General features: G+C 49.9%; 1 protein-coding gene across 1 annotated transcript; it reads right to left on the bottom strand.

Annotated features, from left to right (window-relative positions):
- Window positions 1-18,082: 18,082 nt before the first annotated feature.
- LOC136552531 (putative 3'(2'),5'-bisphosphate nucleotidase, mitochondrial) lies at window positions 18,083-22,362 on the bottom strand. Its single transcript, XM_066544096.1, has 9 exons — window positions 22,228-22,362; window positions 21,974-22,109; window positions 20,655-20,757; window positions 20,342-20,577; window positions 20,162-20,221; window positions 19,148-19,530; window positions 18,649-18,727; window positions 18,492-18,542; window positions 18,083-18,385 (listed from the first exon to the last, which is right to left on the bottom strand). The coding sequence occupies exons 1-9, from the start codon at window positions 22,329-22,331 to the stop codon at window positions 18,242-18,244; spliced, it is 1,296 nt and encodes a 431-aa protein (XP_066400193.1). The 5' UTR covers window positions 22,332-22,362; the 3' UTR covers window positions 18,083-18,241.
- Between the last annotated feature and the right edge of the window lie 1,643 nt (window positions 22,363-24,005).

Consider the following 24,005-nt stretch of genomic DNA (forward strand, 5'->3'; position numbering starts at 1 on the left):
ACAGGAGGGAGAGTGGAGAGTAAGGGAATGGCACGAAAAGCTATGGTTTCATTCATTCATCCACCAACCCACCTCCATGGTTACAAGTGTCCCCTATTTATAGGACTCAACTACCATATAACAGAATTTATTATAATGCCCCTCAACTGCTACAGTACATTCCTGGAATATTCTGCCGCTAGCCTCTTATTCGCGGGGCAGTCCTGCCACACCGTTTCCAAGCAATGGGCCTCCATGAGCAGTCGGCCCACTGTAGCTTGGTCTTCGGCCCAAAGGCCTGGCTTCCCGGCGCCGGCCTTCATCCCCTACGGCGCGCCGCTCCCTTGGCGGGTCTCCGCCGGACGGTCGGAGACGTTCTCTGCGGGTATCTGCTCGGCCGCGCGGGGGCCATGGTTCTCGCCGCTGGCCTCCGTGTTCAGGGGCGCGCCATTGCCTCGGAGAGTCCCCATCGGTCCGGGCAGAGGCATCACCAGCTGGTCTCCGCCCGGCCGCTGGCCTCCGAGCCTCTGCCCTCAGTGGCGCGCCGTCGCCTTGGAGGGTCCTCGCCGGTCCGGGCGGAGGCATCACCAGCTGGTCTCTGCCCGGCCGCTGGCCTCCGAGCCTCCGCCCTCAGTGGCGCGCCGTCGCCTTGGAGGGTCCCTGTCGGTCCGGGCGGAGACATCATCCGTAGGTCTCCGCCCGGCCACGCAGGAGCCATGCTGGCGCGCTTGCGCCCACCGCGAGTGCCTGCGCTTGAGTACCTGTGCACACTTGGGTAAAATCGTTTGTTTGATTAGTTTAGAGATAAGGCTACCTCTGCCCGTAATACCGGAGATGCCCGCCTGAGCGGTCGGCGGGATGCGTGCCTGGCCTTGGCGGAGTCCGTGATGACCCCTCGAGCATGGTCGGGAAATCTCCTAGTCAGCGCCTGGTCTCCGCTCCAAGACGCTCGAAGACGCCTTGGCGACACCCCGCTGCCAGGGGCCTTCGCCACCCGCCAAAGCCATGTTACAACAGTTCCCCCCTTTTGAGACCATGGTTCGCCGGAGCGTGCCGTGAGCTCAAAACGCCTTAGCCGAAGGCGTCCGCGGGGGCGGAGGCCACCTTCGGCGTCTTCGAGCGAGGCCCCGCTACTTCCCCCCTGGCCCGCTCTGGCGTAGCCGTTGGTCTCGTCGAGAATAGCTGTTGGGCGGCAAATGTAGCCGTTGCCCTACGTCGCGGCCGTTTCCGCTGTGTCAGTGTCCGTTGCGTTCCCCGCGATTTTTTCGGAGGTGACCGTTGTGCAGCGGGCAAAACTTCCAGAGATGACCGTTGTGTGGCGAGAGTCGGGCCGCCTGCCCGCTGCCTATATAAGGGTGCTTTTGGCGGTGGGGTCCCCACACACACCGCTCACTCGCTTTCATTGCGTCCGAGAAAACGTTCTCTGCCCTCTTCGCTTTCGCCTCTTGCTGCCCTTGCTCGTTCTGTCTTTCTGTTCGCGTCTCGCGCTTAGGTTGCAGTCGCGGTGGCTTTCCTTTCCGCCTTCGCCCAAACTCGTCGGCCCGCCTTCTCCGGACCCTACCGCCACCTTCTCGGTGTTAGGGCCGTCGGCTGGGGTGCACACTTTGAGGAGTGCATGCTTGCCTTCGCCTTCGTGTTGGAGTTGGAAAAGCTGGTGGAGGAGGATTTGGAGAGCGTCTCTACGTCTATCGGAGACCTAGTCACCACGGACTCCGGAGACATGGCGATAAAATCTTGGGACTTCGGCCCGTCCTCTATTACTGAGGAGGCAATCACAAAGATGCTGAAGGAGTCATGTTTTCCTTCTTCTAGGGTGAAGATCCCTCCGCCGGGTCAGACTGTTCCGGAGCTGGAGGAAGGATACGCGGTGGTCTTTCAGGACTTCTTCACCTATGGCCTCCGATTTCCTTACATTCCCTTCCTTCACCGGGTGTTGGAGACCTTCAATGTTCAGCTCCATCATCTGACTCCCACTGCTTTCCTGACACTTAGCAAATTTTGCTGGGCGTGCGTCTCTTACGGTGCCGAGCCGGATGTGGACACCTTTTGCACGTACTATGAACTACAGAAGCAGTCGAAGAGGAAGAAGGAGGTGTGAGATGGCAAGGAGGTGGAAGTGACCTATCAGTACGGTAGTTGTACTTTCATGTCTAAGAGGAACCAAGGCGTGGACCGCCTGGAGATATCTTTTTGCCAGAAGGGCAAGTGGACTGCGGCTGGCTCGAGCTAGTGGTTCTACGTGAAGACTTATGGGGTCCGCAGCACAACCGAGGATGGCGAGGAAGTCTCGGAGTATCCACTGACTTCTCGGATGGAGGAGATGGCACCACACACGCGCGTGGATCCGCCGGAGGAGGTGTCTCCGACGTGGGAGGCCTGTGATCGGGGCTTTTGTGGCCGCGTGCCGCTACTCTGGTGGTCGCAATCTGGTGGAGGAGATCATGGCCTCCAACTACTGGCCCTTGGGCAAAAACAACCCAGCTTTTCAGCTGGAACAGGTCAAGGTTCCCGTTTTCAGGCCGGAGGCCGGGATTCTGTTCCCCCGCTTCGGTCAGTCTTTGGGGAGGGGGGTGACGGAGGACGGTTTCATCTCCGAAGTCGAGGAGGCCGCCATAGGATTGGTTGGCAAGATTTCCGAGCATGAGTACACGTCTCGGATGGCCGTGGCAGGCACCATGCCGCGGCTCAATCGAGTTTTTGAGGAGGTCAGTATCATATACCAGGAGCGCGAAGTTCCTGCTGAGGTCCTGGCCTCGATTGAAAAGAAGAAGAAGAAAGCCTACGCAAAGAATGTTACAGCGGAGGCTGAATCCAAAAGAGGAAGGGCGCCGCCGTATCTCGGGCACCTATGAAAAAGAAAAAGAAAAGCAGAGCCCTGCTGATCGCGTCGGCTTTGTCTTTTGCTGGCAGTGCGGGCGCTGCCCTCCACCTGCAGCGAAGATGTTGAGAGCTCCTCTACCCCGTCAGTGGACGCTCGAGTTGTGAGCGGAGGGGATCGTGGCTCTCCCATAGCTTCGGTGTGCCTGACGAGCATGGCGGTGAGCGGTGCCGGGCGGCCGGAGACCGGCGTTTTCCCGGCACGCTCCTCGCATGGTGCTACGAGCGTCGGCGAACGGCCAGAGGATAGCGCCACCGAGCCTATGCCTGACGTTCTTGGTGGGCTGTGCTCAAGCTCTGAAGAGGACGTGGAGGCCATCCCACGGTGTGTTCCTTCACCCTCTGCCACTGTCGCACTTTCGCTCGCACCTGCGGCCAACGTAGGGTGGCTGGAAGCCGCTCTTGCTGAGGAGGCTCCGGCGGCTCGGCCTTCTTCGAGCCCTCCGCCCACCGGGCCGCTGGCTGGGGAAGTCCGTCCCCTTGGGCCTTCGTCACACGATATGGCGAAGACTTCTGCTCAGAGGGCGCGGCAAGCTGCTCTGCCTGGGCTCTTTATGAGTAAGCTCGTTTGGTGCACATCTTTATGTTTATTGTCTTCGCCCGGTTCATTCCTTTGCGTGTTGTGCCAAGTGCCAATACTATGCACCTACTGCTTTGCAGGTGATGTCATGGCTGGACTTCTCACCCCAGAGGAGCGAGCAGCCGCCGCTGGTGCTAGGTTCGGTCCAGGGCAACCGGGGCTGACGGCGCCGGGTCCGAGTAAGTAAAAATGTTTTCATTTTGATCGTCATCTGGTTTGTTTGTGATCTGCCCTCCGACCTAAGCTATTGTTGTGTCTTTTTTACGTAGGCTCCTCCGACACTTCTATCTCAGGTTGGGAGGAGTGTTATCTTGTCGTTCTTGGAGACGTCGGAGGTGGTCTTTGGCTGTTGGTGCGTTTAACGTGAGATTTGCTTTTCTCACCTCATCGTTTCTTGTTTGTTTGTTCCTCTTTGAACAGATCGCTTCAAACAGCGTCTGAGGGATATGGATTTCTTCTAGCTTCTTTGCGTTCACCTGGAACACCAGAGCCTGGTGCGCCTCCGGTGGTTTTGCCCCTTTCGTTATTTTATTATTTTTTTTGTGTACGCTCGTTTCTAGACTTGTTCTTGATTCCGCTGTTGATCGCTTTGGGTTTTTTTGTCGCAGGGGTATCACACGGGCATTGTAATGGAAGAGCGTTGCACCCAGGAGGTCTCTGATCATGACGCCGCGATCGAAGCGCTCAAGGTGGAAATCGAGCGCCTAGAAGGTGAAAAAGGGGATCTGTCGGACTCTCTCATAGCTCTTCGCCTATCTCTGATGGAGAAAGAGCGAGAAAAGGATGGCTTGAGGGTCGATCTTGCCAAGAACTGGGAGGCGGAGGTTTTGTCCACCGAGCAGACTCATAGGGCGAGTGAGCTGGCCGAGGGTCTCCGGCGAGAGCTTGCCTTCGAGGAGTCCGCAGCAGCGGTGAGGGAGCAACTTTCTCTGACAACGAGGCATTTGGACTCGGTCAAAGGGGTCCTCGCTGCGACCATTAGTCACTACTGGGCCACCATCGCCGAACTTGGAGGCGGAGACCTCCGCTCCTCCGGAAGAAGACAACGTGTACGCCCTCGCTTCCTAGCTAAAGCGTCATCTTACGAAGCTCCCTGGTCTGATCAATGGTTTCAAGGACTACGGGGCACTAGCGGGAGTGGCGAACTATGCCAAACTTTTGGCATGTGGTGGGTGTACGCACACCGAAAGTATTCCGGAGGGGGCGTTGCCTGGTCCGGAGGAGCTTGGTGAGACCTCTCTTGGCTTGTGAAAAACCTTGAGAAATTTCATCAGGCACTTTTGGGCTCCATTTGGGGGATCTGCTGCCCAGAAACTGGCGGAGGACAAGAGGGCGAAGGTACTTACAGTTTTTGTAGTCACCCTTTTTCTCCTTTTTCGTTGCTTTTGGCCCTGACATTCTAGCCTATGCTGCAGGATGCGCAGAAGGGTCTTGCGGGCAGGCCTTCGTCGGTTCCACGCTCGGCGTTTGCGGTTGGTGCCTCCGCTGGTGGTGGTGCTCTGGGGGATCTACCATCGGTAGAGTCGATGGTCGGAGGCCGTAGGCTCTGTCTCCGCCCACCGCTGATGTGAGCTTCGCTCCAGGGACTTCCGCCGCTGCTGATGCGCCGGAGGTCTAGGCTCTTTGTAGCATTTAGCTGTTCTAGCGTGTACCTTGCAGTCCAACTGGGCTTTTGTGAATAAAGTTTATTTTGTTCTGAATGGTTTTGTGCAAAATTTTAATCTTGCGCAGGTTCCGAATTGGGAGCCTGCGCAAGACGTTGCTCCTTTGACTCTCTACAACGACGGTATTTATGTGAGCGGAGAGCTTTGGGAGTATTGGTGTTCGGCCTTCCCCCGTAGCATTGCGCACAACGTATTTGAGTCGGTTAGGTTTGACATAGACGACGAGCGCGTGGGGTTTACTCGCGCGCTCGCTTGGCGCGGACCTCCGCCACAGTAGTTAAGATTTTATTTCAAGTTGGTGTCCTGTAAAAATGTTTCTCGACGCTTTATGGAATGCAAGACAGGTTCACTTTCTTGATTGTTTGTGCGGTGGCTTGAGCCCGTCGTGGTTGTTTACATATCTCGTCTAGTCCCGAGCTCGCGCATCGTTGTCCTTTGCTTGGGCGATCGAGCGCGATACAGAGGTGGTGGCCAGTACCTTTGCCCCATTTTTTCTCATTCTATGTGTTTGCTTGATGGCCGGGGCGGAAGTCTCCGTAGCTTTTCGACCGGTGGAGGTGTACTTGAAGTCCGCCTGGCGAGGTTTGCTGATTCGACATTTGATCCAGCTGGGGGTTTGGCGTAGCTTGTGCAGATGGCGGAGACTCTAGATGTTTCTTTAGCTAGGTGTTTTAGCTATCTGGAGGCGTGGGTCTCCGACGCTGTACACCCATGGGACAAGGTTGATCTTTGGAGATGGTAGGTTAGGTCTCCGGTGTCAGGGGGATGTTACGAGTTTTCGTGCGATATCCCCCTGCTCCCGTAGGCCTTTGCTGTTCATCACCGTGCCGTGGGCCCTCTCTCTTTTCCCACTGTCTCTGACTGTCTACCGTTGCCTCCGATTTTATGAGTTTTCGCACAATATCTATGGCCGATTTGGGTATCTAAGGAGACCCCTGCCTCCATGGCTACTGCTTTTGCTTTTTCCTGCACTATGCCTTGCTCCCCCCTTGCGCTCCTGCGCCTTATGCTGACTAAGTTTCTCAAGGGCACAGGGGGAATCCGTTTTTATAATGGGGGGGGGGCTTTCGGGCGTTAGCATTTTTGTACGTTGTTAGGTGGAACGTATCTTGGCTTTAATGGCCTGTATGTTGCCTGAATTAATCGTTCTTCTTGAGATCTTTGAAGTAAAGAGGCCTGGCGCCGCAGTGGTGGCAATGTTTTGTCAGGCACTTTCTGTTTTTCCTATTTCGGTTAGTGGAGACCTTTTTCCTAGTTCTGGCGCCACAATTTTGTTTCCCCTGACGCTAGATTTTTTTTTCAAAGGTCGAAGGCCTGTTCCACCGAGGTTGTTGCCTTGATGCCTGAGTTCGGTCAGGTCTTTATCAATGGTCGGAGGTCTTTTTGGCCGAAGATTTTTGCCTTGATGCCTGACTTTGGTTAGGTCTTTGTCAAGTGTCAAAGGCCTTTTTGGCCAAGGATTTTTGCTTTGATGCCTGATTTTAGTCAGGTCTTTGTCAAGGGTCGAAGACCTTTTTGGCCAAGGATTTTTGCCTTGATGCCTGACTTTGGTTAGGTCTTTATCAAGGGTCGGAGGCCTTTTTGGCCAAGGATTTTTGCCTTGATGCCTGACTTTGGTCAGGTCTTTGTCAAGGGTCGGAGGCTTTTTTGGCCAAGGATTTTTGCCTTGATACCTGACTTTGGTCAGGTCTTTGTCAAGGGTCAGAGGCCTTTTTGGCTAAGGATTTTTGCCTTGATGCCTGACTTTGGTCAGATCTTTGTCAAGGGTCAGAGGCCTTTTTGGCCATAGAGGTCGTTTCAAATTACCCTTGCCCATGGCTGGCGCTTTGAAAGGACCTGTTTTTTTTGTTTACCAAATATTGCGGCGCCAGAGCTGGCCGCTTTCGGTTTTGGGTTATTTGTGATGTTCTTTTGGGGAATTACCTCTTTATACTTGCAGAGGATTTTTACATTGAGCCTGCCTCGTTAAAAACCTCACCTCCGTTTGGAGTTCCCCTGTGAGGAAAAGAGTGCAGGCTCTTTTACATTTTGTTTTGAATGAAGTAAAAAACCTAAGGTAATTGCATGTAGGGGCCTCCGCTTATATTTTGCGGAGGTTGCCCTTTGGTATATTGTCTAGATGTAGTATCTATGAAGGCTGTCGATATTCCATGTGTGGGTTGTCGTGACACCTTCGCTGTCGGTCAAGTGGAAGGAACCAGGTCGGCCTGCTGCCGTTGCTGTGTATGGGCCTTCCCACTTCGGTTGCAACTTACCGACAAGTTGTGCGTTTGGTTTTCTCCTGAGTACGAGGTCTCCGTGCTTTATGTCTTTCCTTACCACCTGAGAGTCTCTCCACTTCTTGGTTTGTGACTGATATTTTTCAATGTTGTCGACTGCTTCCAGTCTGGTGGCTTCTATTGTTTCTTTTGCATATTCTTCATCCTGCAACATCAGCTGACTTGTTGCACGGAGGCTTTCATGCTTTATTTCTTCTGGCATCATGGCCTCTTCTCCATAAAGTAGTTTGAATGGTGTGAATCCTGTTGTTCTTGAGACGGATGTATTATGTGACAAATAACTCTAGGTAATTCATCTATCCATCTTCCTTTATGTAGGCCGAGCAGTGTCTTTGATATTTCTGAAAAGACTATTCTGTTTGCTCTTTCCACTGCTCCATTGGACTCTGGGTGGTATACAGAGGCGAAGGCTAATTTTGTCCCTACGCTTTTGTAGAATTCTTTGAAGTTCTCTGAATCGAATTGTTTTCCATTGTCTACTGTCAAGATCCTTGGTACACTGAATCTGCAAACGATGTTCTGCCAGAAGAATTTTCTGATAGTTTCTAAGGTTATCTTCGCCAGCGGCTTTGCCTCTATCCATCTTGTGAAATATTCCACTGCCACTACTGCGAATCGGTTTCCTCCTTGGGATGGAGGTAATGGGCCAACCAGGTCCATCCCCCATCTTTGCAGTGGCCATATCGGAGGTATAAGCTAGGTCTCCGCCGATGGTTTTGACTGTGCTGGAGAGAAAGTTTGGCATGCTTTGTATGTTCTGACTATCTGCTCTACGTCTTGTATGTGTGTTGGCCAATAAAAGCCTTACATTATTGCCTTTGCTGATAAAGCTCTGGAGCTAATGTGGGACCCGCAAATTCCTGAGTGTATTTCTTAAAGCAATTCTATGCCTTCGCTCTGCAATATGCATTTGAGGAGAGGCTGGACTACTCCTTTCTTGTACAGTACGCCATTTACGATTGTGTAATTTCTTGCCCTGACCTGTATTCTTGCTGCTTTTGCTTCATCTTCTTCGGTTGTTTTGCCTTCTAGGAATTCTGTTATCACCGTTCTCTAATCTTCATTTTGCAGGTGTAGTATAGGTTTTGGTGCCTTCGATGTCTCCGCAGTTGCCGGAGCCTTCAAGATCTGGTAAAAAGTGTTTGGAGGCAGTGGCAGGTTGTTTGCCGCAGCCTTTGTCAATTCATCTGCCTCTGCGTTTTTTGATCTTGGGATGTGCTTTAGGGTGAAACCCTCGAATCTCCGCTCCAGGTTTCTAACAACGGATAGGTATTTGATGAGTTCTGGCTCTCTTGCTGTGTATTCTTTCTCTACTTGGCTAGTGACCACTTGAGAATCTATTTTGACTGCCAATATTTTTGCCCCTAGGGCCTTTGCTTTGCTTAGCGCTAGTATCAGGCCTTCGTATTCTGCTATGTTGTTTGTTGATTTGAACTCTAGCCTTGCTGCGTATTTCAGTCTGACACCGGAGGGTCCCGTTAGGATAGCGGAGGCTCCTGCTCTGGCTTGGCCCCAGGCTCCATCCATGAATGCTATCCAGCCTTGAGCTATTGGTTGCGTCTTGGGCTCTGTCGGAGGTGTCCAATCTGCTACAAAATTAGCTAATGCTTGTGATTTGATTGCTGTTCTGGGGACATATGAGATTCCAAACTGTGATAGCTCTGTAGCCCATTTGCCTATTCTGCCGGAGGCTTCTTTGTTTCTGAGAAAGTCTTGTAGTGGCAGAGATGTTGGAACTGAGATTTTGTGGGCTTGGAAGTAATGTTTTAATTTTCTTGATGCCATCAACACTGCGTAGGCGACTTTTTCTACCTCTGTATAGTTTAGCTTGGCTCCGGACAGTGCTTCTGAGATGAAATAAACTGGTTTTTGAGTTTTGCCTGATTCTTTTTCTAGCTCGTGGACTAAAACTACGCTGACTGCATGGTCGGAGGCTGCCACATACAACAATAGGTGGCTGTCCGATTCTGGGACAGAGACCATCAGTGAGTTTGCCAGATACTCTTTCAAGTCATGAAATGCCTCCGACTGCTTGGGCCCCCATTCGAAGTTGTCTCCGCCCCTCAGGGCTTGGAAGAAGGGTAGGCTGCGTTCTGCTGATTTTGAGATGAATCTGTTGAGCGTTGCTATTCTTCCCGTTAGCTTTTGTACTTCCTTCTTGTTTTTGGGCTCTGCCATTGCTATTATTGCTCTGGTTTTGTCCGGGCTCGCTTTGATGCCTTCACTGCTTATGATATAACCGAGCATCTTCCCTCTTGTAACTCCGAATATACATTTCTCTGGGTTGAGGTGGAGGCCAGCTGTCCTGAGGTTGGCGAAGGTTTCCTATAAGTCAGAGACATGATCATCCTTGTTCTTGCTCATGACGACTATGTCGTCGACATAGGCTATGATGTTTCTATCTAGCTGTGATCCCAAAACCTCCTTTGTCATTCTGGCGAAGGTTGCTTCGGCGTTCTTTAGTCCCTCCGGCATTCTGGTGTAGCAGTATGTCCCGAATGGGGTGGTGAAACTTGTCTTGTCTTCGTCTTCTTTTTTCATCCAGATTTGGTGATACCCAGAGAAACAGTCGAGGAGGGAGAACCTCTAGCATCTGGCTGCCTTATCGACGGAGGCATCTATTCTTGGCAATGAGAAGGGGTATTTCTTGCAGGCTTTGTTCAGATCTGTGAAATCTATGCACATTCTTATTTTGTCATTTTTCTTTGGTACCAAGACTATGTTTGTAAGCCATTCTGAATACTTGACTTCCCTGATCACTTTTGCATCTAGCAATCTTTGCACCTTCGCCTTTGCTGCCAGGATTCTATCCTCCGACATTTTTCTCTGCTTTTGCTTTCTTGGTCTCATGTTTTCGTTGATATCCAGTTCGTGTTGTATGATGTCCCTGCTGACTCCCTGGAGGTCAGAGGCTGACCAAGCGAAGATGTTCTTGTTTTTGACTAGGGTTGCCATGAGCTCTTCCTCTTCTGCCTTGCACAATTTTGAGCTGATTGTTACTTTTCTGTCCAGTAACTCTTTTTCTAGAGGGGTCAGCTTTGTCTCTTCTTGGCCTGCCATATCTGTTTCTCCTTTGGGCATGTTCGGAGGCTCTAGTTTTTTGTTCGCCAACTCGACTGCATTGATGTTTCTTTGGGCTCTGTAGATAGCTTTCTCTATGTTTCTTGCTTCTTTCTGGCTGCCTCGAACTATGATAATACCATGGAGTGCTGGTATTTTCATGCATAGGTAGGCCATATGTAGTGCTGCGTTGAATTTGGTTGTAAATCCTCTGCCCAAGATGGCATTGTATGGGTAATACAGATCGACGACGTCGAAGGTTATGTACTCGGTTCTGGCATTCGCTTGGGTTCCGAACGATACTGGGAGTGAGATTTTTCCTAATGCTTGTATCTGCTTGCCTCTGAATCCTATTAAAGGGGATTCGGAGGGTTGTAGTTGATTTCTACTGAGCTTCATTTGGTCGAATGTATTTGCGAAGATGATATCTGGTGAACTACCTGTGTCGACCAGTATTCTGCTTATCTCCCATGCTGCTATGTTTGTCTTGATCACCATTGCGTCCGCGTGAGGGTAGCTCTCTAGCTGGAGATCTTCTTCTATGAAGGTGATTGGGACTCTGGACCAATCTGTGTGTTTCGCCGGGCCTTGGACTGCTACATTGTTTACCAGGCAGAGGTGATCTTTTTCTGCCTTTTTGTTTGAAACTCCATCGATGATCCTTCGGCGATTGGCAATATCATGCCTATTGTTGGCAGTGCTCCATGAGGGTTGACTTGGTTTTCTGGGTTCGGCTCGTTTTTTTGTGTTACGGGTTGGTTGTGTGGTGGTGGCGGAGGCAGTTGCTGCATGTGGTGCTGTGGCTATAGAGGCTCGAACCTTATTCGGTTTTGCTCCGGTGGGTTTGTTTCAAGGTAGGTTATATGGGGAGATTTTGGGTTTATATAGGTCAGGCTTGCCTCCGACTTGTAGTTGCCCGTTGGAGGCTGCTGCGAGTGTGATAACCGCCATGCTGGTAAGAAGTTTGGGTAATAGGCAGAGGCCAGTGTGGAGGGATGTATTTGGGTTGCGTTTGGCGCTGGGTACATTGGGCAGTACTGCTGGTGGCCAGTTGTGTATGTGGTGTTGACCTCTCTTGCGCTCTGCTGTGCCGGAGGTTGGACAGTCTGCTTGTTCTTCATCCTTTCTTGTGTTTCTTTTGTCTCCGGACAATCTTTGGTGCTGTGCCCTGCGTTTTCGCCGTGAAAGACGCAATATGGCTTGCGTTGTTTCTGGCTTTGGTTTTTGTTCTAGTTTTTTTCTTGGTAACCTTGGCGACCTTGGTTCCTTGTTTGGGTCTCCGGCCGTGTTGGCGCTAGCTGTTGCCCTTGCTCGTGTTGGGGTTGACCCTCGATACTGAGCACTTGCCCCTGGCCTGGCTTCTGATTTGATACATTCTGGTTTGTATAGGTTTTCTGGGAATTTTTGCTGCTGTTTTGTTGTCTGTTTTGACCTTGCTCCTCCAGCCTCTTGCGTAGGTCATTGTCTGATCTACAGTACTTCTCAAACTCGTCATACAACTGCTGAATGGAGGTTGGTTTCTCTCTTGCTAAGTGTGCTACGAACGGCCCAATTCGGAGGCCTTTGATCGCTGCTTCAATGGCGATCTCGTCTAGGACATCTGGTGCCTTTGCCTTTAGTTGCACGAATTTCCGGAAGTAGTCATGTAGTGTTTCTCCCTGCATTTGCTTGTACTGAAACAGATCTGTGGAAGTCAGCGACTGTGCTATTAGCCCTTTGAAGTTTGCCAATATCTTGTCCCGAAGGTTCTCCCAAGAATAGACTGTGCTTGGTTTGAGCATAGAATACCAAGCCAGCGCGTCGCCTTCGGCTGCAATGACAAATGACTTTGCCAAGACGGCATCGTCTCCGTCGGCGGAGGCTACTGCTGCCTCGTAACTCATAATGAACTGATGGGGGTTAGTCTTTCCGTTGAACTTGGGTAGTGTGATTGGCTTGTACGATGTTGGTCATGGCGACTGTTGTATGCCTTCAGATAGTGGGGACTTGGGATCGATAGGCCTCCGCATTACCTGAGATGGCATTGTCGGCTGGCTGATCACTGGCGTAGAACCTTGAAGCATGGCTGCAGTTGGTGTTGCTGCGGAGGCTGGGATTGCGGAGGTTGTTGCTGGTACTGCATGCTGCATACTTAGCATCTTAGCATGTAGGACTGCTAACTGCTGCCTTATTTCTGCTGCTTGTGCTGACGCTTGAATAGCTTGCTGATTAGCTGCGAATGCTGCTGCCATTCTATCCCTCTCTTGTTGCGCTCTTTGCAACTGTGCTTGCAGCTGTTGCAGTTCTTGCTCGGGTGCTGTGGCTGAGTTTGGTTGGGCCTCCGGATCTTGAATCTCTTGGTCTTGGGGTTCCGGTGGTTGACCCTGGGCGTCTGCTCTTGTGTCATCCTCCGCTGGCGAGGTTGCGTAGGCGCTACGAATGTTGCGCCTAGGCCTTCCTCGCTGACCTGTGGTCGCTGCTGCTCTGGTGGTGGTCTTTCTTTTCCCTGCCATCGTTGGTTTGCCTTGGCTCAACCACGGTGGGTGCCAATGTTGAAACTGGCGGTTCCAAACAATGTGGGGGAGACCGAGGCCTCCGCCCGTCGGACGCGGCCCTTAGGCGGAGGCTCGGGATAGGAACGACAGGAGGGAGAGTGGAGAGTAAGGGAATGGCACGAAAAGCTATGGTTTCATTCATTCATCCACCAACCCACCTCCATGGTTACAAGTGTCCCCTATTTATAGGACTCAACTATCACATAACAGAATTTATTACAATGCCCCTCAACTGCTACAGTACATTCCTAGAATATTCTGCCGCTAGCCTCTTATTCGCGGGGCAGTCCTGCCACACCGTTTCCAAGCAATGGGCCTCCATGAGCAGTCGGCCCACTGTAGCTTGGTCTTCGGCCCAAAGGCCTGGCTTCCCGGTGCCGGCCTTCATCCCCTACGGCGCGCCGCTCCCTTGGCGGGTCTCCGCCGGACGGTCGGAGACGTTCTCTGCGGGTATCCGCCCGGCCGCGCGGGGGCCATGGTTCTCGCCGCTGGCCTCCGTGTTCAGGGGCACGCCGTTGCCTCGGAGAGTCCCCGCCGGTCCAGGCGGAGGCATCACCAGCTGGTCTCCGTCCGGCCGCTGGCCTCCGAGCCTCCGCCCTCAGTGGCGCGCCGTCGCCTTGGAGGGTCCCCGCCGGTCCGGGCGGAGGCATCACCAGCTGGTCTTCGCCCGGCCGCTGGCCTCCGAGCCTCCGCCCTCAGTGGCGCGCCGTCGCCTTGGAGGGTCCCCGTCGGTCCAGGCGGAGACATCATCCGTAGGTCTCCGCCCGGCCGCGCAGGAGCCATGCTGGCGCGCTTGCGCCCACCGCGAGCGCCCGCGCTTGAGTACCTGCGCACACTTGGGCAAAATCGTTTGTTTGATTAGTTTAGAGATAAGGCTGCCTCCGCCCGTAATACCGGAGACGCCCGCCTGAGCGGTCGGCGGGATGCGTGCCTGGCCTTGGCGGAGTCCGTGATGACCCCTCGAGCATGGTCGGGAAATCTCCTAGTTAGCGCCCGGTCTCCGCCCCAAGACGCTCGAAGACGCCTTGGCGACACCCTGCTGCCAGGGGCCTTCGCCACCCGCTACAACAGTGCAAATAAACTTGAGTGACGATATGAGTGTGTAGCATATAGATCGAGATCGCTGGCGGCCGGTAACCTAAATATTGTGCCTGGCCAGCTTATTTCACAAGGTGAAGTCCTGCTGAGGTCAATTGTACGTGCCGATCCAACGAATTCGGAGGAAATTCAGCGGATGGGTTGTATTTTCTTTTTTTTATGAAAACGGATTGGGGGTTAGATTAGCCGACGCAAACATGACAGTGCCTCGTGCCGCCCCTGGCCCTGCACACACACGGGCGAAGCGCCAGCACACAATGCGTGCGTGCGGACGCATCCAACCTGCTGCAGCGATCACCTCGCGCATTTTATTCTTACAGCTAGCGCATTATTCTTCGACTGACTTTAATTAACCCAGTCCGTACACGAGACGCAATTAACTGAGCTAGCTAGTGCTAATTTAAATTCATTTCGACGATCCAAGTGAGACCAGACACTCAAACGTACACTGGTGATCTCCCTGTAACTTCCTGTGATCGCCATATATAGTTCTATTATGTCATCAAATTTAATACAGACAAGCAGACATACACATCAATATATACTACATATGTATGCGTATTGATACATACGTACGTATATACTAGTAGTACAGTGTAGTTCGTTAAATACCCTAGCTATGTACTAGGTATCGTAGGTACATTATATATGATACAGTGCGTTTCGACACCCCCACAAGATAAACCATTACAATATGACACTCTTTTGCAACGCAAATATGTGTTGCTAAAAGTCTATATATGCGTTGGCGGAGTCTATACCAACACATCTAATCACGCACCCTAAATTAAACTATGGTTTCGTCAGGACAACAGCAACGACTGTTAAACCATAATAAATACTCGATTAGGGCCTCTACGTGGCGCCTCCCAAGCGATCCCTGGCGTATGCCTTGCCCAAACCAGGTATATCCCAGTACTTACTTGTATATATGTTTATATATATTTATGCTTGCATCGGCAGGTTGACGACGACCGTACCCCTTCTGGTAGCTCCGCCCAGATAGCTAGCTGCCAATGCGATGCAAGATATGCGTACGCGAGCAGCGAGACACGAGAGTTGTTACGAATCACGCGACATACACACGCACTGCCGAGCCTTACGTGTCCTCGCGCACCCAATAATCTACTGCTGCATGCTCCGGCAGCTAGCGAGCATATGCCTCTTCCTGAAGTCCTGATGACCTGCGCATGCATTATATTAGTTGGGCGATGGATTATTCGGGAGATCAGATCTGCAGTGAGGTCACTCATGGTCGCGCCTGCTTCATTGAAACATTGACGTTAATGCTATTATATACACGTACGCCCGGACGATAAACTACGGCTCTTGACTTCCTTCTTTTGGCCTTGCATTAGTTTAATCTGGATTTGTTTAGTTTTTAATTGTTGAGAGAGAAAAAGTACCGGGAATGGGTTTGAAAATTCGGGTGTAGACATGACTCGGCGAGTCAAAGTGCTGCTAAGCTGAAGAGGCTGTAGTAGCTGCTGTGTGTCCTGTCCCCTCGAGCAAAAAAATCGTCCTGTGGATACTATAGACTAATGGAAAGTGTAAGATAATGGAAAAGCGGCAACGACGTACGTAGCCCTATCTGACTTTTGCTGTGTAATTAGTTTGACACTTGGATGGATGGTGTTCTTCCTTTTGTGGGTAACACCTGTGTGATCTATCGATGATCGATCATGTGCCATGGATAAGGACTGCCACACGCCAATGCAAATGGGCCGCGAATGAATGAAGTATAGTCACATGCCATGGATCTAGGTAAAAACTAGTTTAAACAAGTACTCGCTCGCTGTCTTTAATTTACCATCTCTAGCTATATATGCATGCATGGCGAAGTTTATCCGGTCCAATAACCGTACCTGTACCTCTCTCGGAACTAGCTAGAACAATTAATCATCTGCTGATTAGGCATATGCATGACGACGGCCTTTTTGGCGATCTCTAATCCGCATTCTTTTATGCATGTTTAGGTCCTTGCAAATAAAATGCAACCGCGTACGTTCATATATTTGGTCTCAACTTTTTTTTCCCCGATCCCCACCGTTCATACGATCATGTGGGCTAGAACGCTGGATGGAGGTATACGTGTACGCCGATGAGGTGTCCCGTTAGCAGCAACAACCTTTGAAACCGCACACAACTCACCTGTTCCTTGCCTTCGTTCGTTCGTCCCATCGTCGTTGCTTGCATCACGAACCCTAAAAAACAATGCCCAGATATGGAGCCACCTGTGGCTGTGTTCGCCTGTGACCTGGATCTGAGAGATGATCCCCCTGGCAACTGGCATAACCGTAGTTATATTAGCAGGAGTAGATGGCGGCAAACCATGCATGCATTATGGCCTCGCCTCGTCACCCCGTAGCGCGAGTGCATGGCCCATGCACACGCCAGCCCAGGGCGCTTACTTGCTCCCGCCCATTTGTTTATGTTCATGGCTCGAAATGGCAAGGACGATTCCGTTCATCTATCCATTGGTGCGTATCTTATGTGGCATTATTGACATCCGGATCAGACGATCAGGAATAGTTGGTGGCGCTGACGGCGGACAGCACACTAGTTGCTTGCATGGTCCTTCTCTCCCATGCTCGTCGTCGTGCTCGGTCCGGCGGCGCGCCCTATCAGAAGCTTCACGATGCATGGTGAGCTCAATCTGGAGAAAAGGAAAAGGAAAACAAGAGAGAAAGCATGCAGAAATGGTCGGAGGCGCCAAGAAGACAATAATAATGCCGTGATAACTGGAATTGTATATTCCGCCGTTTGACATATGTTTTTCAGATGTTCATACTCCAGTTGGTTAGCCGTCGTCCGCTGAAACCTGGAGGAACTTACACGGTGGTTAGCTTAGATTACACTCCAACGACTCCATGTTTAATTGCAGGTTTATTTCAGTTCTCAATTAATTTGAAGAAGATCATAAGAGCTCACTTTGACAGCTAATAAGTGGATTATTAATTACAGCAGTTTATCATCTCCATGGATATATATCAGATCTTTTTGCACTATCTTGGGGAGGAATGCAAGCTGTATCTCTCTGCACTGCTTCCCAGTTGTCTGGAACACTGAATCCGGTCCATTGTTGGTCCACTCGTACATGAAGAACATGTGATCTCCGTTCGTCAGTCGGCAGGCACGATTTGCCGGAATGGTTGACTACTCGGAGCAAGCATGGCCGATGTCCGAGATAACAAGCGACAGGTACCCGGCAGCGCCAGGCAGAGTTTCAGATCAGGATAAACTCCTCAGTCCCTCCCAGGGAATTTTTCACCGTGCGTGCGTACAGTTACATACAAGAATTATCCTGAACGATTGATTCTTCGAAACGTTAACGCGCATGCCAGCGCGACTTTTTCTCCAGGAGGAAGAGGAAGAGCATCCGAAAGCTCAGTGGCCGTTCTTATGCCGGGGGGCAAAAGTCAGCATGGATTGCAACAACAAGCCAACAACAAGCCAACCGCAAGCCATCTCCTGAAACCTTCATTCGTAGATGCCTGACTGACGTGCCGTCGTTGGAGAAAAAGCAGTGCTGATTTGGGCAGTGTCTTCTGCAGTGAGTTTCGTGCTGACCAATGACCATGCGGTTTTTTTGGTTGGGCTAATCATGCTTTAGAAGCTTGCATCCTGCGTTAGGACATGCACCAGGTTGTTATCCTGCGATGATGCAGCCGGGGGATGCAGTCCTTTCTGCGTCTTTTTCTTCGGTTTGAATTGGTGGCCAAACATCATGCCTTTGCATGGTGCGCTGCTGCAGATTGGTCCAACCTTTCTCCCTGTTATTTTTTCTTTTTTGCAAGATTCAGGTGTGCGTGCGTGGGCGTCGTATGACCATGCGAGTGGAGCATCAGGGCTGCACAACAGATTCACACATTGTGAAGCCAAAAAAGTTCTGGGATTTTTGTGAAAATTTTGGAAAAAGACGAGATTACCTTCGCTTGCATGTATTGCTTCTCAATGAAGTTGTTTAAGTAATAGTTCATCACGTTACTACAAGGAAACAGTGTGTAAAAATTTCATTCATGTAACTCTTGTGGCAATGGAAGCCATCTGAACATGCTTGTGGTTTATCTGCTGAATGTGGAGACCGAATACAATTTCAGGGGGGTAAATAAGGTAAAATGATTCAACTTCAAAAAAAAAAACATTGTGTTGGAGTGTGAAGCTATGCAGCTACTTGTAATTTGCTGAGATCATTTCGACAAGCTTGTCATGCAGCACACCATTTGTCACCAGAACACCGCCCGAAGGGTAGACGATTCTGCGCGATGTTAGGTCAACTGCAAGATCCAATGGGTTTCCACTCCAATCACTGGTCTGTCAGTTTCAGAAAGTTACACGATCACCGTGGTTATAATGCTAAGAGATATCAACTGATGGAACAGAGTAGAAGTTTGTCTGTCTTAGCAAGCAAGGTACATACCTGACCACCAGCTTCCTGCACGCAGATTACACCAACAGCATGATCCCAGGACTATGTAAACAGTATGAAAAGAAAGGGTGATCAGTGCACCGGTTAACTAAGTCAACAAGTTGTTAACTTGTCATGCAGGCAACAGAAATTGCGAGCAACATGGCACCTTGATCTGAGTTGTCGGCCGTGCTTGAAGGACAAAAACCGAGGCTCTCCCGGAAGCTACTGTGAGATACTTGCACAAGCTACAGAATAGCAACAAGAAGAGCACATCATCATGAACTCATGTGCGGCCGACCAATCCAGAATCACTAGTCGATCTAATATACTCATTATCAACCTCAACCAGATATTTTTGTAGGAAATCCAAAAGTAGTACGATAGCAAGACAGCACAAGAATAGAGAACGACATTTAACATTTCAGATTATGCTGAAAAAGTCTTACAGGAAACAAACAAGTATAGTATCCAGAGCTAAATTGAGGATGGGGAGAATATATCAATGATTGCTTTAAATGCCTTTTGCTCATCGTGAACACCATACATTGGATAAAATCAATCAATGCGCGAAATGCCTTGGCTTGCTAGCTAGCATCATATATCAACTGACAAGTGGCATGAACTAATGCGCAAGTACCAAGCAATTAATGGAAAGTGCAACAAACCTGCCACAAAAAACGGATAGGAGAAGAATTTCATTCTCATTTCTAGGATCAGATGCATCTGTTGTTGAATTGAAGGTAGCAGATAATGGTATCATATCCCATGTTTGGCTATCTGGAATGCAATAGCGTGCCATGTGTGCAATCGAACATGTGTCCACAAAGCATCTTTTCCAAATATCTTGCGCCATAGTGAACTGGCCAATATCAGCAGACAGACGCCTAGACCATGTACCACAGCCTATATGAGACACCATAAGAATACCACGGCCATTACATGAAGCAGCACTATCATCTTTCGTGTTGGCTATGTCATCGTTGGTCCAATTTGGACATCCCATCACTCCTACTGTTACCTTTCCATTCACCACAAGCGCTAGACCCACCTTAAGAATGGACAAAAATGTATGTTAGAACTTTGAAGAAAAGGATCATGCAAATAGGCAACTGAGGTCAATAATATGTAATTTGCTGATCCTGGATTAACCAGTCCATGCTGAATGGCAACCACATAGAGGCAAACATGCTTGGTATTCAGATGTATGAAATTTGCTACCAAAGAACAAAGTGTTGCAGATTACCCTACAAAAACTCAAAAGGACAAAAGGTGCCTCGTAAAAAAATATGTATGAACATTCTTAGCCTCAGTTAATCGGTGATGATGTCGTGTCATTATGAATGTTTTGTAGCAACGAGGCTCTTTCCGGAAATCCTCAAATCACATACATTGGCATTTCACAATCTCGTGATAAATTACTATAAGAGAACAAAGAATGTTGATGATATCAATATAAAAAATCCCCAAGACAGTGGACATGCCTGGCCTAAATGTGGCACTAAGAAGTACAAGACACTCCATGCTTGTAGAATGACTTTTTTTGAAGTGTCAAAATACACAGCAAATAAATACTTGTGCAATTAAAGAACATCTTGTAACAATGGCTGAATAAAGCATATCAGTCCTTGATCAACAGTAATACAGTATGTAAAGACGAGTAGCAGAACAGGGAATCAAACCACATACAGAGCATCATTTCCTCTCAAGAAACCTTTGGTGCCATCAATTGGATCAAGTACCTTCAAACCAAAGCATAAACTTTATGGTATGATCTTGGCAGATACCCAATATATGAAATTATGAATCAACTTCACAGATCTCGATTTATGAGAAACAAAACACAGCAGCTTACTTCTTACCCAATAAGTAGCAGGGTTTGAATCAAATGATACAGCATCCTTTCCACCTCTATCAATTGCTCTCAAGACATCATCTTGATTTAAAGGTGAACCATTGTTGCTCACTTTGTCTGCAACTGCGCTAAAAATTGACTCAACAAGTATATCACTGCTACTATCATCAGCTTTGGATGGCCTTAGAGAAGCTGAATCCTCTTCGGCCACCAGAGGTATCGATGGGAACAATCTCTGGAGCTCTTTCAATAGCAACATGACAAAAGATGGCATTAGACAAAGTCACAAATCTGAACTTTGAAATTTTTCTATGGATTACCCAAACTAATAAGGGCCTGTGCTCCGAAATCTGCAATTGTAACAGGAGTTTGGTCATTCTTTTCAAGAATATTGCTGCCACCTGAAAATAGTGATCTCTTCACCTGTTGAGACATACAACCAAACCAGCAAAATGGAGCTCAGACATTTTCTTGTGAGATGTCAAACAATCAAATTTGTTCCACCATATCCAGACGATAACTTAAAAAAGTTTACATGTTAACACAGCACAGATCTGCTGGTCAACATAAAAAAATAAATCCAGTTGAGCTTTGAACCCTACTTTGCTCATCACTCGTCAGTAATATCTTGAATCCATGCTAGATCAAATCAAGTCCTTTTTTTCTGTCATTTTGAACATAAACAAAACATTGACACCTGAATAATTTTCTTATTGATGCATCCGCACTGTGTGAATTATACCTGTGTAGTTATGTTTTTCCATAAGTAATCCCTATTTTGTATACTTGCCCCTACTATGGTTTGGGTTTCCTGTCCCAGGCATACATTTATTTCTGCTAGGATTATTTATAATCTAGTCTGAGAGAAAAATGGAGTGTCTCTAGCTATATAAAGGTCAATTGCTTTTTGACATATTTAGTAACTCCATGAACTACTAAGTGGAGACTCATTTTAATCGCTTTTGTTTAACGCTGATCAAATAACAGTTCATGCGATTAAATTACAATGCAGGCTACTTACATGGCAAACACAAACTAAGATTGTATTTTAGACAAGAGTAAGTATATCAGATGGTTTTGCTAAAGGTTGCGGGTGTAGAAAATCAATGCTACCAGGATCACAGTCCTTGGTAGGATTTTTTAGTTTAAGTAGACCCGACCATATGTGATTGGTCTTAATTATACATTCTGGGAGTGAAACTTTGCACAATCATGTTTCCCTGAAGAGTGAAACTTTTGCAAGTTGCAACTAACCAGTTTAGTGGTGGCTAAAAGCACTGCATAGGATTGATAACCTGGTGCTCCACAAATTACTAGACCATTTGTTTTCCTAATAAAGAAAAAATGAAGACATGTTGGCCTAAAAACGATAGCCTTATGCAAACTAGTTGGTCGTCAATATAATTTCTGTCCCAGCCGCAATTATCTTGTATTGCCATTTGCCAATAAACTGCGAGCCTTTGAGGTTTGCGGTTTGGAACGATTTTTTTTCCCTAACGAGGACAAATTCTACGCATGAGGCATGACTGCCAAAACCAAGTGATCCCACCAAACCGAAATTAATCCTGCGCAATTGTCTTAAATCCTCAAATTTCAGCAGACAATCAAATCAGTAGGAGAGGAGATGAGGTCAACTCACGTCAACGCAGAGGCGACAGGCGAGCTCGACGGCGGCCACGGCCGCGGCGAGCTCGCGGTGGTGGGTGGCGCACTCCGGCTGGAAAGGGAGTCCGCACGCCCCCGCCGCAACTGACACCGCCGCATCCCCAGCCGCCCTATCCACGAACAATCACTAGTGAGAAAAGAGGCGGCGGCAACGGGAGTAAAGAACTCACGCACATGCTGTTGGGTAGGGTTAGGGTCCGGTGGATCGTGACTCGCGAGTTGGTTCACCTGACGGAGAGGCAGGTACGACGGGGAGACGGCGGGAAGAACAGCCGGCCTCGGCAGCCGACGAGGAGGCGGTGCGACGGGAGCGAGAGGTGGAGGAGCGGCATGGGTGTGTGTGTGGCGGGACCGAAACGAGCGGCGCCGCCTGCAATGCCGCCGCGGAAATACGTAGAAATACGTATATGTATTTCAGAGGTATATTCGCGTTTGAATTTGAGAGGTAATTACTAGTTAGCTAAAAATTAGTTAAAACTAACTCTAATATATTTAACAGAAGTGCTAGCATTCGGACCAACGCCTGTGTCCGGATGTCTGCGCCTGCATTCCGTTTCGCTCGCATCATGCGAGGCCCGTGCCACCCAAACGTCACTGGCATCGAGAATAGGGGGAGGAGCGACGCCCACATGTGCCTCTGGTTCGAAAGGACCCGCGCTCTACTCTGGCCACTGCATCGTATAGGGTGCCTAGCCGGCGTCGAGAGGAGGAGACATCAAGACGAGGCAACAGAAGACGATGAGAAAGATATAGCACTAGATCTATGTTGGGGATCAATACTAGGGTACCTGAAGAGGAGCTAATAACCATCAACATTGATTTATCCGAGTAGTCAAGAGCACGACTACAGCTCCAACCGACCCCTGGGTGCGCAAGCTCCGCCTCGCCTGGCCTCTGAGGGCTGGCTCCGTCTCGCTCGACCTCTGGGGGCGAGCTTCGCCTCGCCCGACCTCTAAGGGTGTCTACGCCTCGCCCGATCTCTGGGGACGGGCTCCGCCTCACCCGATCTCTGAGGGCTGGCTCCGCCTCGCCCAGCCTCTAGGGGCAGACTCTGTCTCGCCCGACCCTTAGGTTTACACTCCGCCTCACCCGGTCTCTAAGGGCGGGCTCCACCTCGCCCGACCTTTGGATTTGCGTTTCGCCTCTCTTATCCTCTAAGGGTGGGCTCCGTCTTGCCCGAACTCTGAAGGTAGGCGCCGCCTCGCCCAACACCGAGGCCGCGGGCTCCGTCTCGCCCGATCCTTGGGTTTACGCTCCGCCTCGTCCAGCCTCTAGGGGGATTTCGCCTCGACCGATCTCGAGGTCGGGGGATCCGTCTCGCCCGACGGAGACCCATACCATCGCCAACCACTCTAGGTCCAAGCCAATGAGCCTAGGTCAAAGCTCTGGCACCAGAAAGGTGACCGGCACGCCCTGATATAACTCATGACCATGACGGGCCATATCTGAAGATTCATATCAGGACAGCATCGGGTGTACCAGAGTTGTTCTGCCTAACCCTCGTACGAGAACTGATAGGCGTGTCAGTTCACCACGACGTCCGCAAGGACAGAGTGGAGCGCGGTGATCGGGAGACGACGCCTACGCATGGCGCCAGTGACAGATAGGGCGATGACGTGGAGCTGTCCCTGTTGACGTCTACAGTGTCGGCAGGACCCGCGTGAAGGAAAAGAAGAACCCAACGATCCTAGAGGACTTCTTCTCCTTCTCATTCCCCTTTTCTCCTTCTACTGTAATACGTGCTTTTCCTTGGCCTATAAAAGGGAAAGTAGGACATCCCATGAAGAGGACATGAACCCATCGAACCCTGAATCGATCAGAACACACAAGCACACAACCGAGAAGCGACCGAGCTCTCGTCACCCGTTCGCTCCTCTCACCAGAGATTTGGGACCTGTCCCTTTCTCGCCCATTTGTAACCCCTACTACGAACTTTCAGTGCTAGTAACACGAGCAGCAACAATAAACTGGACGTAGGGACATTTCGCCTGAACCAGTATAAACCT

The sequence above is a fragment of the Miscanthus floridulus genome, chromosome 4 (assembly GCF_019320115.1).
Source record: "Miscanthus floridulus cultivar M001 chromosome 4, ASM1932011v1, whole genome shotgun sequence".
Taxonomy (NCBI): domain Eukaryota; kingdom Viridiplantae; phylum Streptophyta; class Magnoliopsida; order Poales; family Poaceae; genus Miscanthus; species Miscanthus floridulus.

Coding starts and splice junctions, on each gene's coding strand:
- LOC136552531 (XM_066544096.1), bottom strand. CDS start 22,331: ATGCCGCTCCTCCACCTCTCGCTCCCGTCGCACCGCCTCCTCGTCGGC. Junction 22,110..22,227: donor CGTACCTGCCTCTCCGTCAG/GTGAACCAACTC, acceptor GTTCGTGGATAG/GGCGGCTGGGGATGCGGCGG. Junction 18,728..19,147: donor CTATCCGTTTTTTGTGGCAG/GTTTGTTGCACT, acceptor GCTATTCTGTAG/CTTGTGCAAGTATCTCACAG.